The 23,320-nt window shown below is 40.9% G+C and overlaps 1 protein-coding gene across 2 annotated transcripts in view; it reads left to right on the top strand.

Moving 5' to 3' along the window:
- The window catches only part of IGF1 (insulin like growth factor 1), a 116,810-nt gene that overhangs the window by 85,265 nt on the left and 8,225 nt on the right, over nucleotides 1-23,320 (top strand). For both annotated transcript variants that reach the window (XM_089651816.1, XM_089651815.1), the window contains one exon: nucleotides 20,727-20,908. In XM_089651816.1, the coding sequence (XP_089507942.1) occupies nucleotides 20,727-20,908 (182 nt within the window). The remainder of the gene's footprint in view (nucleotides 1-20,726; nucleotides 20,909-23,320) is intronic.

Below are 23,320 nucleotides of genomic sequence, written 5' to 3'. Positions count from 1 at the left end.
TTCGCTTTCTTCCACGTCTTTCAGGTTTTGGTTTCCATTTTAAAGCATTTGCGATCATTTTAGCTGAGCAGCCTATCATTTTCTGCACTTCTTTATATGTTTTCCCCTCTCCAATCAACTTTTTAATCAAGGTACGCTGTTCTTCTGAACAATGTCTAGAACGACCCATTTTCCTCAGAATTTCAGAGAGAAATACACTGTAACCAGCATGTACAACATTTGCTGCCTTCCTTCCTTAAATAAGGGCAATAATTGCCACCTGTTTTTCAAAGAATGAATGACCTCACTAATAGAACTCCACACTGCTATTATTTTGAACATGCCTCTTTCAATTAGTGATTCAATTACACAGAATCAGCAGCAGGCATGTCATGACTGTTGGGTCTGCTGGATTTCTATTACTCTACTACACCTGCTAGTAAATTATTTGCCATGTAGAAATATCATTTCTACCAAAAACAGTGATTGATCAGGTTAGTGATGTCTGACTGCTATTATTTTGAACACAACTGTATATGTCATACCTGGCTGATGCCTCTGGAAGCTGGAAATCACTGAAGCAGATACCTCTACTCCAGTGATCTCCACTTGCTCCTGGTCCTGTGCTGAGCAGCTGCTATGCTGCATTTTGAACACATGAGGTCAATTGCTGGGCATGGGCACCATTCAGATAATGCTTTGCATTTTTGGAATAAATGTAGGCCAAGGAGCCAGCCAGTTGTGTTGCAGTGTTCATGTGCTAAAAAAACAACATGATGGTATGAGGAGTGAGTAAAGTGGCACAGACATGAACTCATCAGTATGCAGTTTCTTCATTCACTATCCAGTCATTGATAACCTGTAAGAGTTGCTTAAACCTCAGTTGAACCCTTTCTGTATTCATTACTGTAATGCAGTCAGGTCACACAGGCAGTAATTAATACTGCTATTTTAGCATTACTTTTTTTTCTTGTGATGTCCTTCACTAAGGATTAAAATACTCTACGATAGCAGCACATTTGAGTATTGGTCCACTCTCACATACAATGCAGTGGCCTGGGTCTCCAGCAGTTCAACATGCCTCCCTGCAAATTACTCCAATCAATAGCTGTTTTATGGACTACATCTTTTCACAACCCCTTGGCTTAGCCACTGGCTGTCATTTTGCCCACAATGTCATTTGTCTACTCATTTTGACTCTACAGTCCTCAGCTCATCTTCACTGGGGAACAGCTTCCTGTTAAGATCTGATAATTTGGCACTTAAGAGAGAAGTATGGCCAAAGCTTTTTTTGGCCATACATGTCTTGGGGGTCTGAGGAGTAAAGTTATTTTGCCCTCTTGTGACCCAGAGTAGGCCTACAGTGGGATCTTGCCTGCTATCAGCTGATGGGGCTCTGGAAAAATCCTGACAATATTGTTGGGATCCAGCCCACTGCCTTACTGACAGCTGGCTCAACATTTCACCACATGACTGAGAGTCATAGCCAGCCATGTTGCTGCCCCTTACTTCCCAGTACTTCAGTGCGTGCTGGAGGGGCAAAGCAGAGTGCACTGACTGACAGTCTGCTCTCTTCTCAGAGCAGACCGAAAAATGAGTGGTCCAGGGTCACGTGATCACTCAGTTCATGGTCTTAGAGCCGATGTGGGACAACTGCAACATCACACAGTTGCTGTAGCATGGGGTTGAGTATGGATGTTTGATGTTTTTAAAAGCCCATACTTCTCCTTTAAGTCCTAAGGACATGTGATCACAGTGCACACAAATGAAGGAATCATTTCACAGCAGTGGTCTTCAGACTCAAATAGAGATCCTACCCTTGTAGGTATTTTAAGGGTAATCTGTAATTTTACTAATTTACCATTAACATGCTTTTACTGACTTATGCAGGCCATAGACAGTTTGAAAATCGGCCGATTTTTCGTCCGAAAAACAAAAAAATTGTTTGTTCTGTAATCCGATGTTGCCACCAATGATTTAAAAAATCGGCCGTTTTTCACAAATTTTCCAGCATGTCTGATAAACGAAATGAGGAACCATGATTATTCTTTTGGACGAAAAATCAGCCAATTTTCGAACCGTCTATGGCCTGCATTAGGCTGGCCATACATTATCCAATTTCCTTGAGATTTTTGGTTAGATTTACCAAAAACCATATAATAGGAGGTCAAATCTAATAACACTCTCAATTGTATCCAATTAGGCAGGCTCTTGCACTACATAGTTGAAGGTAAATCTAAAGGAAATTGGGCAGAAATTGCACAGAGAATTGTATAGTGTATGGCCAGCCTTAGTCTGTGTCCAGATTACTACTACACTTTATTCACTCTGTGTGAGGCCATCCTGACAGTTTTAATTGAAATCTCCTGACAAGAGCAATAGGAAGCATTGACTAGAGCAGTAAATAGCTTGTATTCTCTACATAGTAGACACTGTTAAAATTCTTTCAACAAGAACATAACTTTCTCTATATACTGTGTCAATGAGCCAAACATTGCTGAACTGAAGAAGACATTATTTCTCAGAGCAGGAGTGATCCATCAGGATTTGTGTAAGGAATTTGCATTTGAGTTTCTTTGGCAGTAAATAGCATAGATGTTCACAAGAACGTTACATGGAATTTCATTAATCACCCTGTCTATGAGGAATAATCTTCTATAGAATGTCCTTTATAAAGTCTTCTGACAATGTCTTTAACGGTAGTCATGGTTAAGTAATATACTCATGTGGTTAATATTTTGTGAATAGAACTGTATTAAAATCAAAGAGCTGTCAAAATCCCAGGAAAAAAGAAGTACCTTGTGTTTTTCAAGCTCTGCTTTTTGAATTTAGTTAATGCATATAACTGTTAAAGTGAAGCTATAGCTGAATCAAATACACAAACTGAACATCAGTTGATAGCTTACCACATATACTGTCAATACACTGTGTGCACAATTATTAGACAAGTTGTATTTTTGCGGATTCATTTAATTATTGATCAACAATCCAAAATGTTAATAAACCTCAAACCTGAATATTTAAGCGGAGCTCCTCCCAAAAGGGGAAGTTCCGCCTTAAGCCTTTGTCCCCCGCTCCCCATTAAGGATTGGCACCTTTGGGGAGCGGGTACCCGAATTTGACGGGTACACACTCCCACTCCGATCACCTAGGCGATCAGAAGCGGAAGTTGTCCTCCCCCCTCCCTCCCCATAGTCTTCTGGGACACGTGATAGGTCCCAGAAGACTACGTGGCCATTCACAAAGCACAGGTCTTCTCACGCACAGCCGTAAGCTGTAACAGCCAGGTGCCCACACTGAAGATGCAGGTGCCAGTGAGAGAAGACGGATGGTGAAACCAGCGGTGGGGAGGACACCGCTGGACTGAGAGACAGGTAAGTGACTGTATTTTAAATGTCAGCAGCTACAGTTTTTGTAGCTGCTGACTTTTTTTTATTTTTTCAGGTGCAACTCCGCTTTAAGAAATTAAAAGTGAGGTTTTTGCTTTCATAAGAGAATATCTATGTGTGCACAATTATTGGGCAACTAATAGTGTGCAGAATTATTATGCAGATAAATGAAAAACTAAAATTTTCCAGTCTCATTTGTTTATTTTCATCTATTAAAGTGAGAATAATAAACAAACAACTCAAAATTTGCAAATAAACAATTCTGATATTTAAAAAAAAAAATCAGTGACCAATATAGCAACCTTTCCTTTCAATAACAGTTATAAGCCTTCCATTCATGGAGTCTGTCAGTTTCTTGATCTGTTGACTATCAACGTTTTGTGCAGCAGCAACCATAGCCTTCCAGACTCTGAGAGGTATACTGTTTTCCTTCACTGTAAATCTCCCATTTCAGAAGGGTTCACAAATTCTCAATAGGGTTTAGGTCAGGTGAGGAAGGTGGCCATGTCATTATTCATCTTTAAGGCCTCTCCTGGCTATCCACGCAGTGGAGTACTTCAATGCATGTGACGGAGCATTGTCCTGCATAAATATTATGGTCTTCTTTCAAGATGCAGGTTTTTCCTGTACCACTGTTTGAAGAAAGTGTTTTCTAAAAACTGGCAGTAGGTTTGGGAGTTGATTTTGAGTCCATCTTCAACCAGAAAAGATCAAACTAGCTCATCTTTAATAATACCAGCCTATACCCGTACCCCACCTCCACCTTGCTGGCCTCTGAGTTGAAGTGGAGCTCTGTGCTCATTACTGATCCAGCCATGGGCCCATCCATCTGGTCCATCAAGAGTCACTCTCTTCTCATCAGCCCATAAAACCTTTGAAAAATCTGTCTTCAGATATTTCTTGGCCCATTCTTGACATTTCAACTTATGGTTTCAGCCCTCCTTACCTTTACCATGTCTCTGAGTACTGAACACCTTGTACTTCAGGCACTCCAGGTAGGTTGCAATTCTGGAATGTGACAACACTAGAGGATAATGGGTTCCTGGTAGCTTCATGTTTGATTCTTCCCAAATCTTTGGCAGTTAATTTGAATCTTTTTTCTCAACACGTTTCTTGCAGCCCTGTTGACTATTTGCAACAAAACGTTGCAATCAGAGTCAGTTAAATCTCTTTTTTAGTCCATTTTGCCTGAAGAAAAGAAGTTGCCTAATAATTCTGCACACCTTGATATAGGGTGTTGATGTCCTTAGCCCACACCCTCCCTCATTACACAAATACACATCACCTGATATGCTTGAATCCAATACACATTCAAGTTTATACAGCTTGGAGTTGAACAATATGCAAAATGATGATTTGATCAAAATACTCACTTGCCTAATAACTTTCCACACAGTGTATGTGCCTGGTCTCTGCTAAAAGCCTCAAGACCCTATGAGTTTAGCATTTACCCATCTGTAAATCAAAACAATGTGAGTGCATTAACCCCAGCCATCCTTTAAAACATACTGTGTTGTTGGCACAGCCAGTATAATATAGAGGCTTGAACTAAAACCATGCATATTTATACAAGACAACTAAAATTAATTCTATTACCGTATATCCACTGAGATTAGCTAGTTCATCTAATGTCACCTGTCCTGTTTTTATACATGAAGTCTTAGAGGTTCTCCTGGATAACTGACTGTGAAATCTGAGCATGTAGCTTTTATTTATAATTGGGCAGGTTTACTTATGAAAAAATTGAAATATTTGTATTTCTCCCTTATTCAGTACTGCTTACATTGTCTGACATTTTAGCTAGGGTGTCAATGGTTCAAAGGTCACCTAAATCTGCTTGACCTCACTTGGTGTACACTACAGTGTGGCAAAGGAACACAATGAGCAGATAGTGTCTTTTTGGCTATTCTTTTTGTACTAGCATACCAGAAAGCTAAAGTTAAAATATCATCCAGCTAGTCAGACTTTAACCACCAAAACTATTTACAGAATTGCAAATATACTGTGGGTGAAGTGTGTGTGGGGGGTATGGGTGAGAAGGAGGAGGCAGAAAATTTCCCTTAGTTCAGTTCTCAACTGTTATCTGTTTCTGTCATGATTATCACAGTCATGCCAATTCTATTTCATGACATATACAAATATGACACAGAATGCTTGTTAAAAGCAATTTACTAATACTTAGTGTTAATATAGCAGTATGGTGGAGCTGGTAATGTAATGTCATACAGCCAGTAACCCATACAAACCCATGTTTACTAGTACATGCAAAATTTGATTAACTGAACTCATCATAGACCCAAGCATTGCACTGTAATGTAGTCTGCAAATGTACAAGTCTTAGGTCCTATATGATATAATACATTATATCTGTATCTTTTTCAGACAGCGCTATATGCAGAGAATGACAAACATGATGATTTAAGTCAACAAAACAACTATGTTCAATGTAGCTTATTTAATTGCATTTCATATCAATATATTGGTGATCAGGGCTTTTTTCCTCAGAGAATATGTGCAGGAACTCAACCACGCCCTATGGCGAACCGCAGGTGGGTGTAGCCAAATTGCAACAGTGGAAGGATCTGAAGGGGGCAATAAACAGCAGGAGTGCATTATGTGCGGAGTTCAGGAATGCGCTGTGTACAGAGTGCAGAGTTCAAGGGTGTGCTACGTAAAGAAGAAGGGGGTTTAGGGGTGCACTATGCACAGAGTGCAGAGTTCAGGGGTGTGCTACATACAGGGTGCAGGGTTTAGGGGTGCACTATGCAGAGTGCAGTTACAGGGGTGTCCTATGCACAGAGTACAGAATTCAGGGGTGTGCTACATACAGAGTGCAGAGTTCAGGGCTATGCTGTGTGCAAGACTGAGGAGTGAGCTCCATATAGAGTGCAGTGTTTATGCGTGTGCTAGGCACAGTGTGAAGAGTTCAGCTATCTTTCACAGGCTGTCCACATCTCACTTCCACCCCTCCTTGGCTCTGATGTCTGCACCACTCTCCCCCATAACTTGCACACATCTCCCTCCACAGCTCTCATCACCTCTCCTCCCTTCTCCAAAAGCTTCTTCACACCTTACCTACTGGACCTGGCTTTAGTGTAGGTGGCTCCGCCTGTCTCTCTCACTTGCAGGTAGATCATTAGTCAGCATCTGTAAAACCGGGCATAGATGGGGATCACAGTGCAGCTTACTTTGTGATGCCCTATCCCACATTGCATCTGCCTTGTTCCCGCCCAGGAGCGGACTGACAACTCATGGGGCCCCCGGGCAATAGGGGATCATGGGGCCCCTGTGTCCTTGCCCAAACTCAAAAAAGCCTATGAAAAAGGTAACAGGGGCATCTCATGGGGCCCCCTACTGACCCCGGGCCCTCGGGCAGTGCCCGAGATTCCAAATGGTCAGTCCGCCCCTGTTCCCACCATGAGTGTAGGGCAGGTAGGGATTTGTGAGAGCCGCCAAGAGGAAAGCTGTCCTTCTAAACACAGAAAGCTTCTGTGTTTACAAGTTACAGCGGTGAGCAGAGGGCAAGAGTCAAAGGTGGCGAAACTCCATTCCACCATGTTCTGAGTGAAAAAAAAGCCCTGCTGGTGATAGTACAAAAGCATTTTTTCCCCGGATTTGTTTTCCACAGATAGAGATTAATGATTTTATTGATTATACATGTTTGCTCATCTTGATCTCTACAGTAAAATAAAACATAGCCACTGGCTAACAACATTGTCACAGATCGCTTTGCTTTAGATCAGGGTTTCTCAACCAGGGTTCCATGGAACCCTAGAGTTCCTACAAAGTTTGCTAGGGGTTCCTTGAGCAATGAGCAGTTTCTGCCACTCAGATAAGTTCCTACTGAGCTCTTTGACCTTTATAGTTATCTGTAAGGGGGAAATTCTTCCTAACGACCACAAGTGTATAGAGCAATCTTCTCACTGTCTATCACACTAATGCATCATGACTTGTAGATTTAGTAATTTGTAGCAGGGGTTGCCTGAGAAGTTATTTTCAGGGTTCTTCTGTGTTGAAAAGGTTGAGAAAGGTTGCTTTAGATCAAGACTCTCCAAACATTTTCAGTACAAGAGCCACATTGTATATATTACAAAAATTCATGGGCTGAAAAAAAAAAACAGTTTTAAAAATGATCAGATAAAATATAAATGAATAAATACATTTTACTTGGAGTTTTTTTCTCAATCAGCATGATACGAATTAGAACAGCACAAGGAGCACCGCCGTCCTACCTGTCCCGCCGATCACAGCCGCGGATGTCAGTCGCCAGGTCACAACCGGTCCTTACCGGCTATCTCCCGGCGATCGGCGGCAATCAGTGACAGAGAGCACAGCTGATCGGGACAGCTGATCAAGTACAAGCTGATCGGGACAGAAGAGTTTCTCTCTCCCGATCAGCCTGTCCCCATCCAGTACACACCCCCGCCCCCTAGTAAAACACTCCCCTCACACAGATAACCCTTCCCTGAAAAATAAAGTTAACCCCTTCCTCCCCAGTGCCATTAGTACAGTGTCAGTGTTTTTTTTTTTGCACTGATCACTGTATTGGTGTCACTGGGGATGTTAGTGACCCCAAGTCAGTACCCCCCAATGTCAGAATGTCCGCCACAGTCCCACATTAAGTCGCTGATCGCCGCCATAAGTCGCTGATCGCTGCCATTATTAGTATAAAAAAAACTAAAAATCCCAGTATCTTTCCCGCCATTTGTAAACGCTATAACTTTCACATAAACCAATTAATTTACACGTATTGTTTTTTTTTTTTTAGCAAAGACATGTCGCAGAATGCATTTTGGCAGAAATTTATGACTAAATTTGATTTTTAAATTTTTTTTTTTACTGGACATGTTTTATAGCAAAAAGTCCAAAATATAGTTTTTTTTCCTCAAAATTGTCAGCCTTTTTTTTAATAGCACAAAAAATAAAAACTGCACAGGCAATCAAATACCACCGAAAGAAAGCTCAATTTGTGGGAAAAAAAGGATGTAAATTTCATTTATGTACCATATTGCATGACCGCGCAATTGTCCGTTAAACTAGCGCAGCGCTGTATAGCAAAAAAATGGCGTAAATTGCAGTATCTACAGTTGTGACCAAAATTATTCAACCCCCACTGAAATTGAGTGTTTTGGCCAGTTTGACATTGCTTTTGATCATTCAGTCATCTTGCTTACATTTACATTAAAGAGGCACTTGTAGGTCAGACAAATATAACATAACAGTTATAATGAAATAACCACAAATGTCTTTTCTGTGCTCACAGCATTATCAGTTTTATTCAACCCCCAAGTGACATTCAATCTTAGTACTTAGTACAGCATCCTTTTACAGTTATAACAGCTTTTAAACGTGAAGCATAGCTTGACACAAGTGTCTTGCAGCGATCTACGGGTATCTTCGCCCATTCTTCATGGGCAAAGGCCTCCAGTTCAGTCACATTCTTAGGCTTGCGCACTGCAACTGCTTTCTTTAAGTCCCACCAGAGGTTCTCAATCGGATTTAAGTCTGGTGACTGCGATGGCCACTCCAAAATGTTCCAGCCTTTCCTCTGCAACCATGCTCTAGTGGACTTGGAGGTATGCTTGGGATCATTGTCCTGTTGAAAGGTCCAACGTCTCCCAAGCCTCAGGTGTGTGACGGACTGCATCACGTTTCCATCCAATATCTCCTGGTACTGAAGAGAATTCATGGTACCTTGCACACGCTGAAGCTTCCCTGTACCTGCAGAAGCAAAACAGCCCCAAAGCATGATTGACCCTCCACCATGCTTCACAGTAGGCAAGGTGTTCTTTTCATCATAGGCCTTGTTCTTCCTCCTCCAAACATAGCGTTGATCCATGGGCCCAAACAGTTCTAATTTTGTTTCATCAGTCCACAGAACACTATCCCACAACTTTTGTGGTTTGTCCACATGGCTTTTGGCATACTGCAGTCGACTCTTCTTATTCTTTGGAGACAGCAAGGGGGTACGCCTGGGAGTTCTGGCACGGAGGCCTTCATTACGCAGTGTGCGTCTTATTGTCTGGGCTGAAACTTCTGTACCCACATCTGACAAATCTTTTCTCAGTTCCTCAGCAGTCACACGGGGACTTCTCTCCACTCTACGCTTCAGGTAGCGCACAGCAGTCGAAGTCAGCATCTTCTTTCTGCCACGACCAGGTAGCGTTTCAACAGTGCCCTTTGCCTTGAATTTGCGAATGATGCTTCCTAAGGTGTCTCTTGGTATGTTTAACATCTTTGCAATCTTCTTATAGCCATTGCCCTTCCTGTGAAGAGAAATCACCTCTTCTCTTGTCTTCCTGGACCATTCTCTTGCCTTCACCATGTTTGTAACCACACCAGTAAATGTCTAGAAGGAGCTGAGTATCACAGTCATTTTAAAGCTGCCTAATTGGTGCTTATTATGCTTGATTGCTGCTCGGTGACATCCACAGGTGTTTTCAATACCTGATGGAAAGCACCTGTATGAACCTCTGTTCTTCAGAGTGGTAGTCTTTAAGGGGTTGAATAATTGTGGCAATGAAGAAACCACATAAGAACCATTTACTACTGTATTACATAAACAATTGATGTCATTTTAGTTGCATTTGGGTAGTTACAACGTCCTTGTAGGATTTGATTCTGAATACAATTCCAAATGTACACTATAGTCCCTAAACCCCTTTACAGCATTGGGGGTTGAATAATTTTGGTCACAACTGTATACCATAGTTTGTAGACGCTATAACTTTCACACAAAGCAATCAATATACACTTATTGGGATTTTTTTACCAAAAACATGTAGCAGAATACATTTTGGCCTAAATTTATAACCAACTTTGAGTTTACTATATATTTTTATAGCTGAAAGTAAAAAATATTGTTTTTCTTCAAAATTTTTGGTCTTTTTTTGTTTATAGCGTGAAAAATAAAAAGCACACAGGTGATCAAATACCACCGAAAGAAAGCTCTATTTGTGTGAAAAAAGGTCGTAAATTTCGTTTGGGTGCAGCATTGCATGACCGCGCAATTATCAGTTGAATTAGTGCAGCGCCGAGTAGCAAAAAGAGGCCTGGTCATTAAGGGGGGTAAATCTTCTGGAGGTCAAGTGGTTAAAGCTAATTTTTAGCCAGACCATAGTTTTTAGTTTATGATAGAGTGTGGAAGGGCTAGAAAATTCAAAATGAGGGCATATCCCTACAACAGGAATACAGAAATATAACAATAAGGAAGAAAAGCTCTGGCAGATTTTTATTGATGTCTCAATTTTGAGATTTCCTTTCACTTCCTGCACAGGTGATCAATGACAGGAGAAGAAAGCAACTCAGAAACTCCCCTCTTTTTAAAAATGTAAAAACAAAAATTTTGTCTGGAGTTAACCTTAAACTGTTTATATGAGATGCCATAACAAATATATCGTTTTTTACTGTTCAAAGTAATACAATGATGTCATCCCTCTTTTATAAGTTGAAACATTTACAGTGACACTGCGACATGTTCACAGTTGAATAATAAAGTGTAAACTAAGCAGAAAAAAAATGCTATCTAATTATCTTATCTCAGACCTTGAAAAATTTAGTCAATTTCCTAGAAAAGTGATTTTGTCATGCAAAGCATTTCTGTTGCCAGTGAAAATTTCTTGGCTGTTGATCTCACGTTCTACCCTGGAATCTGACCTGGTCTAAAAAATAGTGCTGTGCTAGCGAGGCTCATGCCCTTTAGAGCAGCTCTTTTCTATAGAATCATATGCTTCAGTATATAGTTTCCTATGTAAAACCATAGCATATCCTCTTCCCTTGGGAGTATTAACTAAATTATGCCAGAACAAATCCTTCCAATGATACATTATACCATGCCCCCTCCACTGCTCCCCTGCTGCTATTTGAGTTGCTTAGCCAAGCCTGTTAATGTGGATTATTAGCCAAGAGTGTGGTCAATATTTTGTAAATTACATTTTGAAAATATTTAATAAAAGAAAGTATTTTCATCTAGCAGAAGGCTTTGTACTCACTGACAGATTTGCTTTCTTTCATGTGATCAGTAATGAAGAACACAACAAAAATAGGTCAAGATGCATTTTTGATGCATTCTACCATTATGAATGAGAGTGGGATCCGCATTCAAAGTTCATTACCTACAGCTGTGGATATGACAAAATTGTAGTCTTACTGCATATTGCATAACATAGTCACTAAACCAAGGGACGTTTGCACAAAGTAATCAGACTTAACAGCAAGTTGAATGTAACCATGAAAATATGTTTTTAGGTGAGTTCAGAAAAAGATATATAGCTTCTGAGTTGTTATTATGATGCGTTTACAATGTGTTACCACTTGTAAGATAGATTGCATTCCTCATACAAATTTTGCACTGGGAACCTGCTTCGCCCTGTTAACTTCAACAAGGAGAACAAGGGGTTAATTTAATAAAGGCAAATATACTGTTTACCTTGCAAGGGAAGTTGCACTTTGCAAAGATATTTTCCCCACAGCTTAGTAAATGAGTGAAAATTTGTTGACTTCCATCATCCAATCATGTGCAAGCAAGAATGCTGTTTTTTTTCTTGCACATGAATTGGTATTATTTGCAAATTGAAATTTCAAACTTCCTTTGCAATGTGAACAGCCTATTTGCCTTTAAATAATCAATTGCCAAGTCTTCAATTTCTGTCAGTAACCTGCACCATGGGACTTCCAATTAGAAAATATGAAATTACTCTTTTGGGGTGTATGGACACCTTTTTCGTGTTTTGTGTGTTTTACCCATAATTCATTTTAAGTGCTGCCACTGTCATCAATCAGGTGTATAGCATAGGTTGATGCATTAGTGCAGATAAACCCACCACACACATGAACTAGAGCCATTTAATCCTATTGCTGACAAACCTGGCCTCTCATTTTTCACTTTGTGGGCTGACCATTTTTGCTATTTTATACCCAGTATGGAGTACGTATTGCGAACTGGGAGTACAGAGCACAAACTATTCCTATGTGAGCTTTCTTACCACAATATGTGGATGGAAGCCATATATTTGGAAGTTTGGATCTTTGATTGGTTGGATCCAGGAGATCTGGCAGTCCTCTCAGAAGGACTCAATACCCAAAATTTAAGGAAGCATTATATATATGTAGCGCTACCCGCTTGAGGGCCGCTGAATTTTACTAAGCTCTTCACAGCCAGGCAACAGGCATTTTCCTTACTTTCTCTCAAAGTCAGTAAAACAGTTCTTGAGCTTGTTTTTATTAGGGGTTAATAACTTGGATGGCATCTAGGGTTATATGGGATGCCCAAGGAACTGTAGAACTTTAAGGACATCTTCTTAGCAAAAATGTACAAAAATGTGGACCAGAATTAGCAACAGTCTTAGCAAGATGCACTGAGTCCCCTTTAATGAACCTCCTCAGACCCCAGATGAAACTCTCCTCACCCACCCGGCTGTCCTGAGGGTATTCCTGGGTAAGGGTTTCCAAGATCTACATCAGAGTAGTCTCGGATGAGAATTGTTTGGGTATTGCACCTGACCGCCCTCTCCCTTCTGTGGCTCAGGGGTGTAGAAGAACTCACACTGTCCTGTCCTGGAACTTACACCCTGTTCCAAATTATTATGCAAATGATATTTTTCTCATTTACCTAAATAATTGATGTAAATAACAGTCAGGATAATTCTCATGTTATCAACTATTAAGAGTACAATTCAAATTTTATTGAACAAACCTCCTAATGATAACAGTATTATTTTTAAACATAAAAAACTTACAATACACTGATCCAAATTATTACGCACAGTAAGTTTCAAAACACTTTATAGGTTGTAAAGAACTGAAAATTGTCATTTGTTGTGTTTGAAATAGCTTTTAACTACATTTTAACAGGTCACGTTACATTTTAACATAGGACCCCTTATTTGATAACAGCTTCACAAGTCTTGCATCCATTGAACTTGTGAGTTTTTGGACAGTTTCTGCTTGAATTTGTTTGCAAGATGTCAGAATAGCCTCCCAGAGCTGCTGTTTGGATGTAAACTGCCTCCCACCCTCATAGATCTTTTGCTTGAGGATGCTCCAAAGGTTCTCAATAGGATTGAGGTCAGGGGAGGATGGAGGCCACACCACGACCTTCTCTCCTTTTATCCCCATAGCAGCCATTGATGCAGAGGTATTCTTTGCAGCATGAGATGGTGCATTGTCATGCATGAAGATGATTTTATAATGGAAAGCATAGTTCTTCCTTCTGTACCAGGGAAGAAAGTGGTCAGTCATAAACTCCACATATTTTGCAGAGGTCATCTTTACACCTTCGGGGACCCTAAAGGGGCCGACCAGCTCTGTTCCCATGATTCCGGCCCAAAACATGACTCCACCACCGCCTTGCTGACGTCGCAGCCTTGTTGGAACAAGGTGGCCATCCACCAACCATCCACTGTTCCATCGATCTGGACCATCCAGGGTTGCACGGCACTCATCAGTGAACAGGACTGTTTGAAAATTAGTCTTCATGTATTTTTCTGCCCAATGCAGCCGTTTCTCCTTCTGAGCATTGGTTAGTTGTGGCCGAATAGAAGGTTTATGCACAGTTGCAAGACTCTACACCTTGATGTCCGTGGGACTCCAGAAGCACCAGCAGCTTCAAATATCTGTTTGCTGCTATGTAATGGTATTTTAGCAGCTGCTCTTTTGATCCGATGCATGGATCTGACAGAAATCTTCCTCAATGTGCCTTTATCTGCACGAACCCGTCTGTGCTCTGAATCAGCCACAAATCTCTTAATAGTGGAATGATCACGCTTAAGTTTTCGTGAAATATCTAATGTTTTCATACCTCGTCTAAGGCATTGAACTATTTCAGTCTTTTCGGCAGCAGAGAGATCCTTTTTCTTCCCCATATTTCTTGAAAATGGTGCTCTGCTTAATAATGTGGAACACCCTCCTTTAGTAGTTTTTCCTTAAATTGGGCTCACCGGCCAATCTAATTATCACAGGTGTCCGAGATTGTTTTCAGTGATCAAAAGTGCCCTGACACACAATGCCATCCATGAGTTAAACTGAAAAACAAAATATTTAGTCTTTGTGACACTTAAATAGAATTTGCATAATAATTTGGAACAGGGTGCAATGGGTTGCAGCTTCTTTCGGCCTTATGCTGGGCTGGCTCTTTCCCTGCTAACAGGATGTCCTCCCTAGGAGACTGTGATACAGTAGAGATCCTTCTGTCTGCCTTAGCCTGTAGGTGGGCCCCCCTCCCTAGGGTCCCTTCCCAGGCTCCATGCACCAGCACCTTCCTACAATCCATTTTCCACCCGACTCCAACTAACCTGCCGTTCAGGTTCTCTCACATTTAAGGGCTATCCCAGCCACCTTGCCTGGTGATTGTCCAAGTTCCCCTAAACATGCAAATTCAGGCCTCCTCCCCTCTCCTAGAAAGTGCCAGTAGTTTCTAGATAGGGTGGGAGGGCTCCAGAAGCCCTGACCTGTAGAGCCTCCTAGCTTGCCCTGAGGTAACCTCACTGCCTCACTCCCAGGCTGACTCAACCTAGGCTTTTAGTAAGCCTTTGACTCACCACAAAAGTCCTATCTACCTAGCGCACGCTACATATAAGTGATATCATTATCCCTCCTTCCTCTCATTAAAGACTTATATAGGTATCCAAATTGCTGAGAGTAAAAGGAATACATCCCCATGCTGATGGAGCAAGCCATGGTAATATTGAACAGCACTTAGGGATTAATGATAAGCCTTGAGGTATTTCATAGGTCCTTTATGGTTCCTTTATGGTTATCAGGATCCCTCAACACAAAATGCAACAAATTGTATATGTTTATCGTTGTATGGCGTATCATATGGCTACTACAATATGCATTATACGCTGTTCAAAAAAATAAAAGAAACACTTTTTTAACAGAGTATAGCATCAAGTCAGTTAAACTCCTGGGATATTGATCTGGTCAGTTAAGTAGCAGAGGGGGTTGTTAATCAGTTTCAGCTGCTTTGATGTTAATGAAATTAACATGTGTACTAGATTGGGAACAATGAGATGACCCCCAAAACAGGAATGGTTTTACAAGTGGAGGCCACAGACATTTTTTTCCCTACTCATCTTTTCTGACTGTTTTTGACTAGTTTTGCATTTGGCTAGGGTCAGTGTCACTACTGGTAGCATGAGGCATTACCTGGACCCTACAGAGATTGTACAGGCAGTCCAACGCCTCCAGGATGGCACATCAATACGTGCCATTGCCAGAAGGTTTGCTGTTTCTCCCAGCACAGTCTCAAGATCATGAAGGAGATTCCAGAAGACAGGCAGTTACTCTAGGTGAGCTGGACAGGGCCGTAGAAGGTCCTTAACCCATCAGCAGGACAGTATCTGCTCCTTTGTGCAAGAAGGAACAGGATGAGCACTGCCAGAGCCTTACAAAATTACCTCCAGCAGACCATTGATGTGAATCTCTCTGACCAAACAATCAGAAACAGACTTCATGTGGGTGGCCTGAGAGCCTGACGTCCTCTAGTGGGCCCTTTACTCACTACCCGGCACCATAGAGCTCGATTGGCATTTGCCATTGAACACCAGAATTGGCAGGTCTGCCACTGGCACCCTGTGCTTTTCACAGATGAGAGCAGGTTCACCCGGAGCACATGTGACAGACGTGAAAGGGTCTGGAGAAGCCGTGGAGAAGGTTATGCTGCCTGTAACATTGTTCAGCATGACTGTTTTGGTGGTGGGTCAGTGATGGTCTGGGAAGGCATATCCATGAGGGGACGCACAGACCTCTACAAACTAGACAATGGTACCCTGACTGCCATTAGGTATCGGGATGAAATCCTTGGACCCATTGTCAGACCCTACGCTGGTGCAGTGGGTCCCGGGTTCCTCCTGGTGCATGACAATGCCGCTCTCATGTGGCAAGAGTATGCAGGCAGTTCCTGGAGAATGAAGGATTTGATACCATTGAATTGTCTCCACACTCGCCTGTCCTAATCCAATAGAACACCTCTGGAATATCATGTTTCGGTCCATCCAATGCCACCAGGTTGCACCTCAGACTGTCCAGGAGCTCAGTGATGACCTGGCCCAAATCTGGGAGGAAATACCCCAGGACACCATCTGTTTTCTCATTAGGAGCATGCCCTGATGTTGTCAGGCATGCATACAAGCACATCGGGGACATACAAAGTACCAGTTTGAGTTGCTGCAATAAAATTTCAGCAAAATGGACTAGCCTGCTGCATCATTTTTTCACTTTTGATTTTTTTGGTGTCTTTGAATTCACTTCTCTGTAGGTTGATCATTTTTCATTTCCATCAAACGATGGGGCATCCTTACATTCCTAACACATTACCCAGTCCATATCAGTATAGATATGCAGCATGATATTTTTCCCCATTGAGATCTGATGTGTTTTCAAGCGTTCTTTTAATTTTTTTGAGCAGTGTATGAATTAAGCACCCTCACCAACACTGGTATTTTTATGATTGTAAAAAAGATTTGAATGTGATTCTTATATTTGATTTTACTTTGTATTTTGACAGATGTTTGACTTCTATACAGTACCTTTAAAAAATCCAAGGTAGTGGCATTTTAATTGTTTGTATATCTACTTATTCATACCTGATCACTATTGTAACCTGTATTACACCTGTTACTATAATATTGTTAACCTTCCCCATGAATTATTTATGGAGATATACAGTTCATAGGTGAAATATGGTAGAATAAAATGATTTTATTTAGGCCTCCTAGTAACCAATAACAATCAATAAATTGGCAGTAACTTGGTGGAGCAATGACATTTCAGCCACATTTTTGTTCACTGGTAAGGTGGCTATGAAGGTTTGTTTTTTAATGCGTCTTAACTGAACATCTGTTCAGTGAATCAAACAACTCAGCCAATGAGTGACTCATGTATTCGTTAGCTTGGATATCCTTTAAATGTGACCTGTTACTGACCTGATGTAATAAACTTACTGTTTTGTCTGGGATTTTGATGAAATTCTGATTGCAAATCTGCCTGGAACTTATTCATACTGAAATATTGGTGATGCACAATGTGTACATTTTTTAAACACTTTTCAGGTTAAAAGGCTAACTTTATTCACAGTTTATTCACAGCTTCCAGCAGTCTGCTTTTAACCACTAGCCTACTGGGCACTTATACCCCCTTCCTGCCCAGGCCAATTTCCAGCTTTCAGCGATGTTGCGCTTTGAATGACAATTGCGCGGTCCTGCAACAGTGTACCCATATGAATTTTTTATCATTTTTTGTGACAGATAGAGCTTTCTTTTGGTGGTATTTAATCACCTCTGGGTTTTTTATTTTTTCTTAAACAAACCAAAAACCACTGAAAACTTTGAAAAAAATTTTTTTTCTTAGTTTTTGTTATAACATTTTGTAAATAGGTTATTTTTCTCCTTCACTGATGTGTGCTAATGAGGCTGCAGTGATGGGCACTGATAGGTGGCACTGATGGGCATTGATGAGGAGGCACTGGTAGGTGGCAGTGATGGGCATTGACAGGCATCACTGATGGGCAATGAAAGGCAGCACTGATACATGGCACTGATATATGGCACTGTTAGGCGGCACTGACTGGCATTGATAGGCGACACTGACTGGCACTGATAGGTGGCACTGATGCACACTGATAGGCGGCACTGACTGGCACTGATAGGTGGCACAGATTGGCATTGATAGGTGGCACTGACTGGCACTGATGGATGACACTGAAAGGCAGCTCAGATGGGCACTGATATGTGGCATTGATGTGCACTGGTATGCACTGATATGTGGCATTGATGTGGCACTGATAGGCACTGGCACGTGGCACTGATCAGCACTGACAGCTGGCACTGATGGACTTTGACAGGTGGCACTGCTGGGGCTACACTGATCATCAGGGCACACTGATCATCAGGGCCCTGATGATCAGTGTACATGTCCCCTCCATGGAAAGCCGATTACCGACTCTCCTCTCCTCTTGAGCTGTCAGCATGACAGGCCGGGCGGCTAATGGTTGCAAAGACCTACTTTTCCACTGTGTCCATACCAACAAAAAAATACCATTTTGTGCTAGTAGTTTATTGCACACTAATACATGAACATAGATTGACTTTAGTCCATTTTTAAGTGGATCTGCACCACTGGGGCCCAGTACTGTCTGCCTGATATGTGAATGTTGTTGTGGTAGGAATTGTCTTAATGGAGCTGGTCCCAAGTGTTACACAGAAATTGTATAATGGTTTGCTGTGTATTTTAGGATAAATCCAGTTTTTAAAGCTTGAGGCAAATGTGAAATAAAGTCCCAGCAGGGATTAAAAAAAAAACACCAGCTCTTGCTACAATACCATATTTTTACTCCTGTCAAGCCTCCCATAGAAATAAATTTCCACCATTAAGTGCCCTTAGTCTTTTGGGATGAATGACTTGTGGGATTACTCAACCCAGAAGACTGAGGACATGCTGTGAGTAAAGGGTGGTATGTACCTTCCCTAAGAGGACGTCACCACAGGATCTTACACTCACAGGCAGAGAGCAGTGCTCATGGGCCAGACTCTTAAAGTGTTACTAAACTCAGAACAGTAAAATCAGTCTGTATATGCAGGAAAGCATGCTTGTTATATGCACTGTGTAACCTAAGGGGTTTAAACTCTGCCTCCTCTGTCTTCTCTGATCTTCCCCTTCCACAGTCCCCAATCCATCTGCTGAGAATACAGAGCCCTAGGAGTCACTCTGCACATGCTCAGTTTAGTGTATATTGCTAGAGAGTTTTTTTTTTTTTTTGGGGGGGGGGGGCATGTGGTCAGTGCAGGGCCAATCAGCACTGTCCAGACAGAGGGTCAGGAGTCATGCAGCCTCATAGGACAGTCAGAGGAAAATAAAATCTCCACCAACAAGCTTTAATCAGTGCTTGGCCAGACACTGATAGAAATCACAAGACTGCTATATACTGCGGATATTTTAGCAGTTTAAATTTACTAAAATAATTGCATTTCCATGTTGTGTGTACTGTGGGAGACCAGATATAGTGAATGCAGGGTCCTGGGTTTAGTAACACTTTAATCAATAAGCACAAACCATCTCTAAAGAAGATCCAAAGATGAAAAGGACTGTGCGCCTCACATGACTGGCCAGAAGACATCTGGAAAAGGTAAGTATAAAAGCAAACAAAAAATACTGTTGGTGACCTTTGTGGTGGCTCTTTATTTATTTTTTTCTGTCTTCACTCTTCTATGTTTTTATGTTTATATTCCTTAAATATTCTAATATTACTACTGCTAGACTAACAGCAAACATATTAGGTTTACCAATATGATTTGTTAGAGCCTTAAGAGACACATATACTAGAATCAGAATTCATTCGCAGCAATATTGGATTTCCAGATGCCCAAGCATCTTCTGAGACTGTGGGATCTGCTGGACTGCCGTGATGTAATGAATGGTTTTAAACTAACATTTTACACACATGGGGACCTATTCTGATTTCTGAGTTCTTCCAACTTCACCAGCCTCACTCATGAAGATCTGACATTTTGTTCCAGACATTTGTGCAGCTCCTGTACCAGACAGTTGCACACTTTACTTGAATTGGTGTCTCTCCTTATCACTTGTCTTTGAGTGTGCCCCCATCCTGTGACTGGACAGTGAAAGAAGAAGTAACACAGTGATGAGCTCATCTCTGTTGCACTGCTTTCTCTCCCTATCAGCTTGTCAGCACATATTGGCTCCTTGTGTTGCCCCTCCAGTGCACACCAGCACTGCTGTAAACAGTCAGCAAGAAGCTGATACAAGATCATATTCAGGTACTTACAATGCTTGCACTTGTAGGCAATTGGTGTCTGATACAGCAGGCCAAACCAGCACATACAATGCAAATAGGGCCATGTTTTGTGCCAGTTGTTATCTATATTAAGGTTAGTCAAAAGGTTTGGGCTGCTACAGTACCTTTACCCATTCTGTCTAATTTATTCCCTGTTTTGCAGTAAGTTCACTGCCTGCTTATGTTATGCAGAACATTAAATAAGCTCTATAGGTACAACAATGCAGACAGTAGGCTAGAGGAGTAAGTGGTCCATATGGAACATTCCCTGTTGGCTGCATCTTCCTTTTAACAGTTAAAAAATGAGATGCCTATATCACATGATCGTTCTCCAGTTGAATTTGCAGTGCATTCCACATGCAACAACTGTCCATTCAATTGGTTAAAATCAATGCATGTTTTCACATATCCTTTTAAATGGATCACAATAGTACATTTACCTAACTAACCTAAAGACCAATTTAAATTTAACATGATTTTTCCAACCTCTAGACATGGTCTGGCTTTGATCAAGAACTTCTCTTGATGATGTTGTTAATTTTATTATATGTTTCCTTTTCCACCAGGCAAGCCAGTAGGATATGGATACAGCAGTCGACGTTCTCATCACAGAGGAATAGTGGATGAATGCTGCTTTCAAAGCTGTGATCTGAGGAGGCTAGAGATGTACTGTGCTCCTGCCAAGCCAGCAAAGTCAGCGCGATCTGTACGTGCTCAGCGTCACACTGACATGCCAAAAGCCCAGAAGGTAATTTAGTATCAATGTGAAGGTGGTCTAAGACAGGTGCTATGACTTTCTCAGGCTATGGTTACATAGAGCCTCTCATGCCTCCAGTGGTATAATTAAAAATCTAAGATTTCTAATTCTACACCATTATCTCAGTTTAGAAGTCAGAAACTTTGAGAAAAGTTCTGATTTTGTTATACAGGACATTCAGTGAAAAATGTTTTCCTATCTGTCAGAAAAGCATAAATCGCAGAAACAAAAATCCCTAATATGTACAGAGCACTAAGGGAAATTAGAATGATCTTGAGTCAACTTTATTTTCATGTTTTAGAGTTCATGGCTTTTAAACTGTTACATTTTTATCTATATGTACAATCTTTGTTCAGCAAAAAATGATTTAGTACACAATCAAGGATTCCCACGGCACCAATACATTAGCTAAATAAAGAGGGCAGCTGCCACTGCCTGCCCTAAAGTTCAGTTTCTCTGGTTGAAACCCTCAAATATAGTTGTTCTATAAGGTATGAGTCATTCGTGTGACTCATTTACTGGCATATGTAAATTCCAGCTTAAGATATAAGTTCTATAAACAATGACATTATTTCAACAGAAGGGCAAAATGAGAGAATAATTGGCTCCAACCCCTGAACAGAAGAATGCAAAATATTAATAAGCAATCTTTCTTTTTTTTTTTTTTTTTAAATCCTCACCAAAATATATAAAAAAACATGCACATGAGCACTACACATTCTCTTCAAATAATAAGAGAATCTTTTTTATATAGATGATATAAGTAATATATATAGATTATATTTAAAAAAAAAAGTAACTAGGGCTGAGCTTGGAGTTCGGGTCAGTTTCATGGTCGAGTGAACCCAAGCTGTTCGTATTTTGCCATACAAGTGAACTAAATGGGCAGATATAGCCATTTCACCCATCTGCCCGAATCTCTGGGTCCTGCAGCTGCAAGTCATTCATTTAGTGTCACCACTAAACAGCTTCTGGCCACCTGCTTGCTAGTTTTCAAATTCTTTCAAATTGTAAGCAAGTCACCTGGCATCAAGGGTGCCGTCATTAACTAAATATGATCATGAAAATATTTGGTCAACAACTGCCCCTGAGAGGACATCACCAGCCCCCAGCCAGTTTACTAACATTCACCTACTGGCTGGGGAGCTGTCATATGCAGCCCGAGTCCAGCCAGAGTCAAGCAGGAGACAATCATTGCCACATGTTTTACTTGTGTAGGCAGGTCGGCGGAGTGTCTTGATTGACAATGGATCGACATCACTGGATGACATGCTTAACATTAGATTTACGTTGTGGGAATTTTTTATATAACATAAACCTAAATAATTAAATTTACTTCAGAATTGTTTTTGTAAATCAATAACAAGGGGTATTATGTATAATACCTTGTTCTCATTCACGTAGGCAGTGGAAGGATATCTGGAGGCATTCTTATTCTAAAGGGGGCTTTCAGATTCCAATAAGTCCCCCCCTACAGAAACCCACATTCACTGGGCCAGGGATGTTGGGATGAGGCCCTTGTCCTCTTCAACAAGGTGAATTAGCATATTCAGAGGGATATCAGTGATGATAGGCTGCATACTTGGCTGAGTACAGGTTTGCTTAAAAGAGGCACTGATTTATAAAAATATTTTTTAAATATCTAAGCCATAGCATGCAGATTTATGTCATTTCAGTAAAGGTTTATATTTGAATTATTTTACAGAAGCATAGGAAAAGGTGAGTCACTTCAAAATTTGCTTCATGCACTTCATTTGAGTGTACTTAAGTATAATAAATGCAAGCTGCAATTTTTAACTAAGAAAGTTGCTGGGTCAGTATGCCTGGCTGAGACTTCACCATGATGGCAAAATTTGCATGATAATGCTGCTTTATAAATAGATGGCTTGTGACAGGTTTACAGTGAAGGCTTAAATTAGGAAGGGAGTAATGTTTTACATATAAACTACTGCAAGGATATAAAAATTAAAGTGTGAAAGCAGTAAATTCCAAGTTAAAAAAAAACCTGAAAATGCATTTTTCAAATGCAAAGAATAGCAAATGGAACACAATAATAAAAAACACGTGGGATAACCCTGTAGACTAGCTATTCTCAACTAGACTTTCTCCAAAGGTTTCTAGGGGTTTCCTGAGCTGTGGCTGATTGATCTCCCATTTGATAATGTTGGCATATATCTGGGGTCAATAGCACTTAGAAGAGACGGTGGCATAACACCAATACTCTATCGTTCTATAAGGATGGTACAGTATTCTAATTACAATTGTAAGGGGGGCATTCTTCCCACTGACCATGGCCACTAATGCAAAGTGCATGTTTTTCACTAGCACTGGAATTTTTTTTAGTAGGAGCTTCCCTAGATCTGAAAATTATTTCAAGAGTTCCTCTGGGGTAAAATGTTTAAG

This window comes from Staurois parvus, unplaced genomic scaffold, assembly GCF_062004578.1.
Source record: "Staurois parvus isolate SC_StPar_1 unplaced genomic scaffold, SC_StPar_1.0 ptg000025l, whole genome shotgun sequence".
In the NCBI taxonomy this organism is placed as follows: Eukaryota; Metazoa; Chordata; class Amphibia; order Anura; family Ranidae; genus Staurois; species Staurois parvus.
Note: the sequence above shows the minus strand (reverse complement) of the source record. Positions and strands in the feature narration are given on the sequence as shown.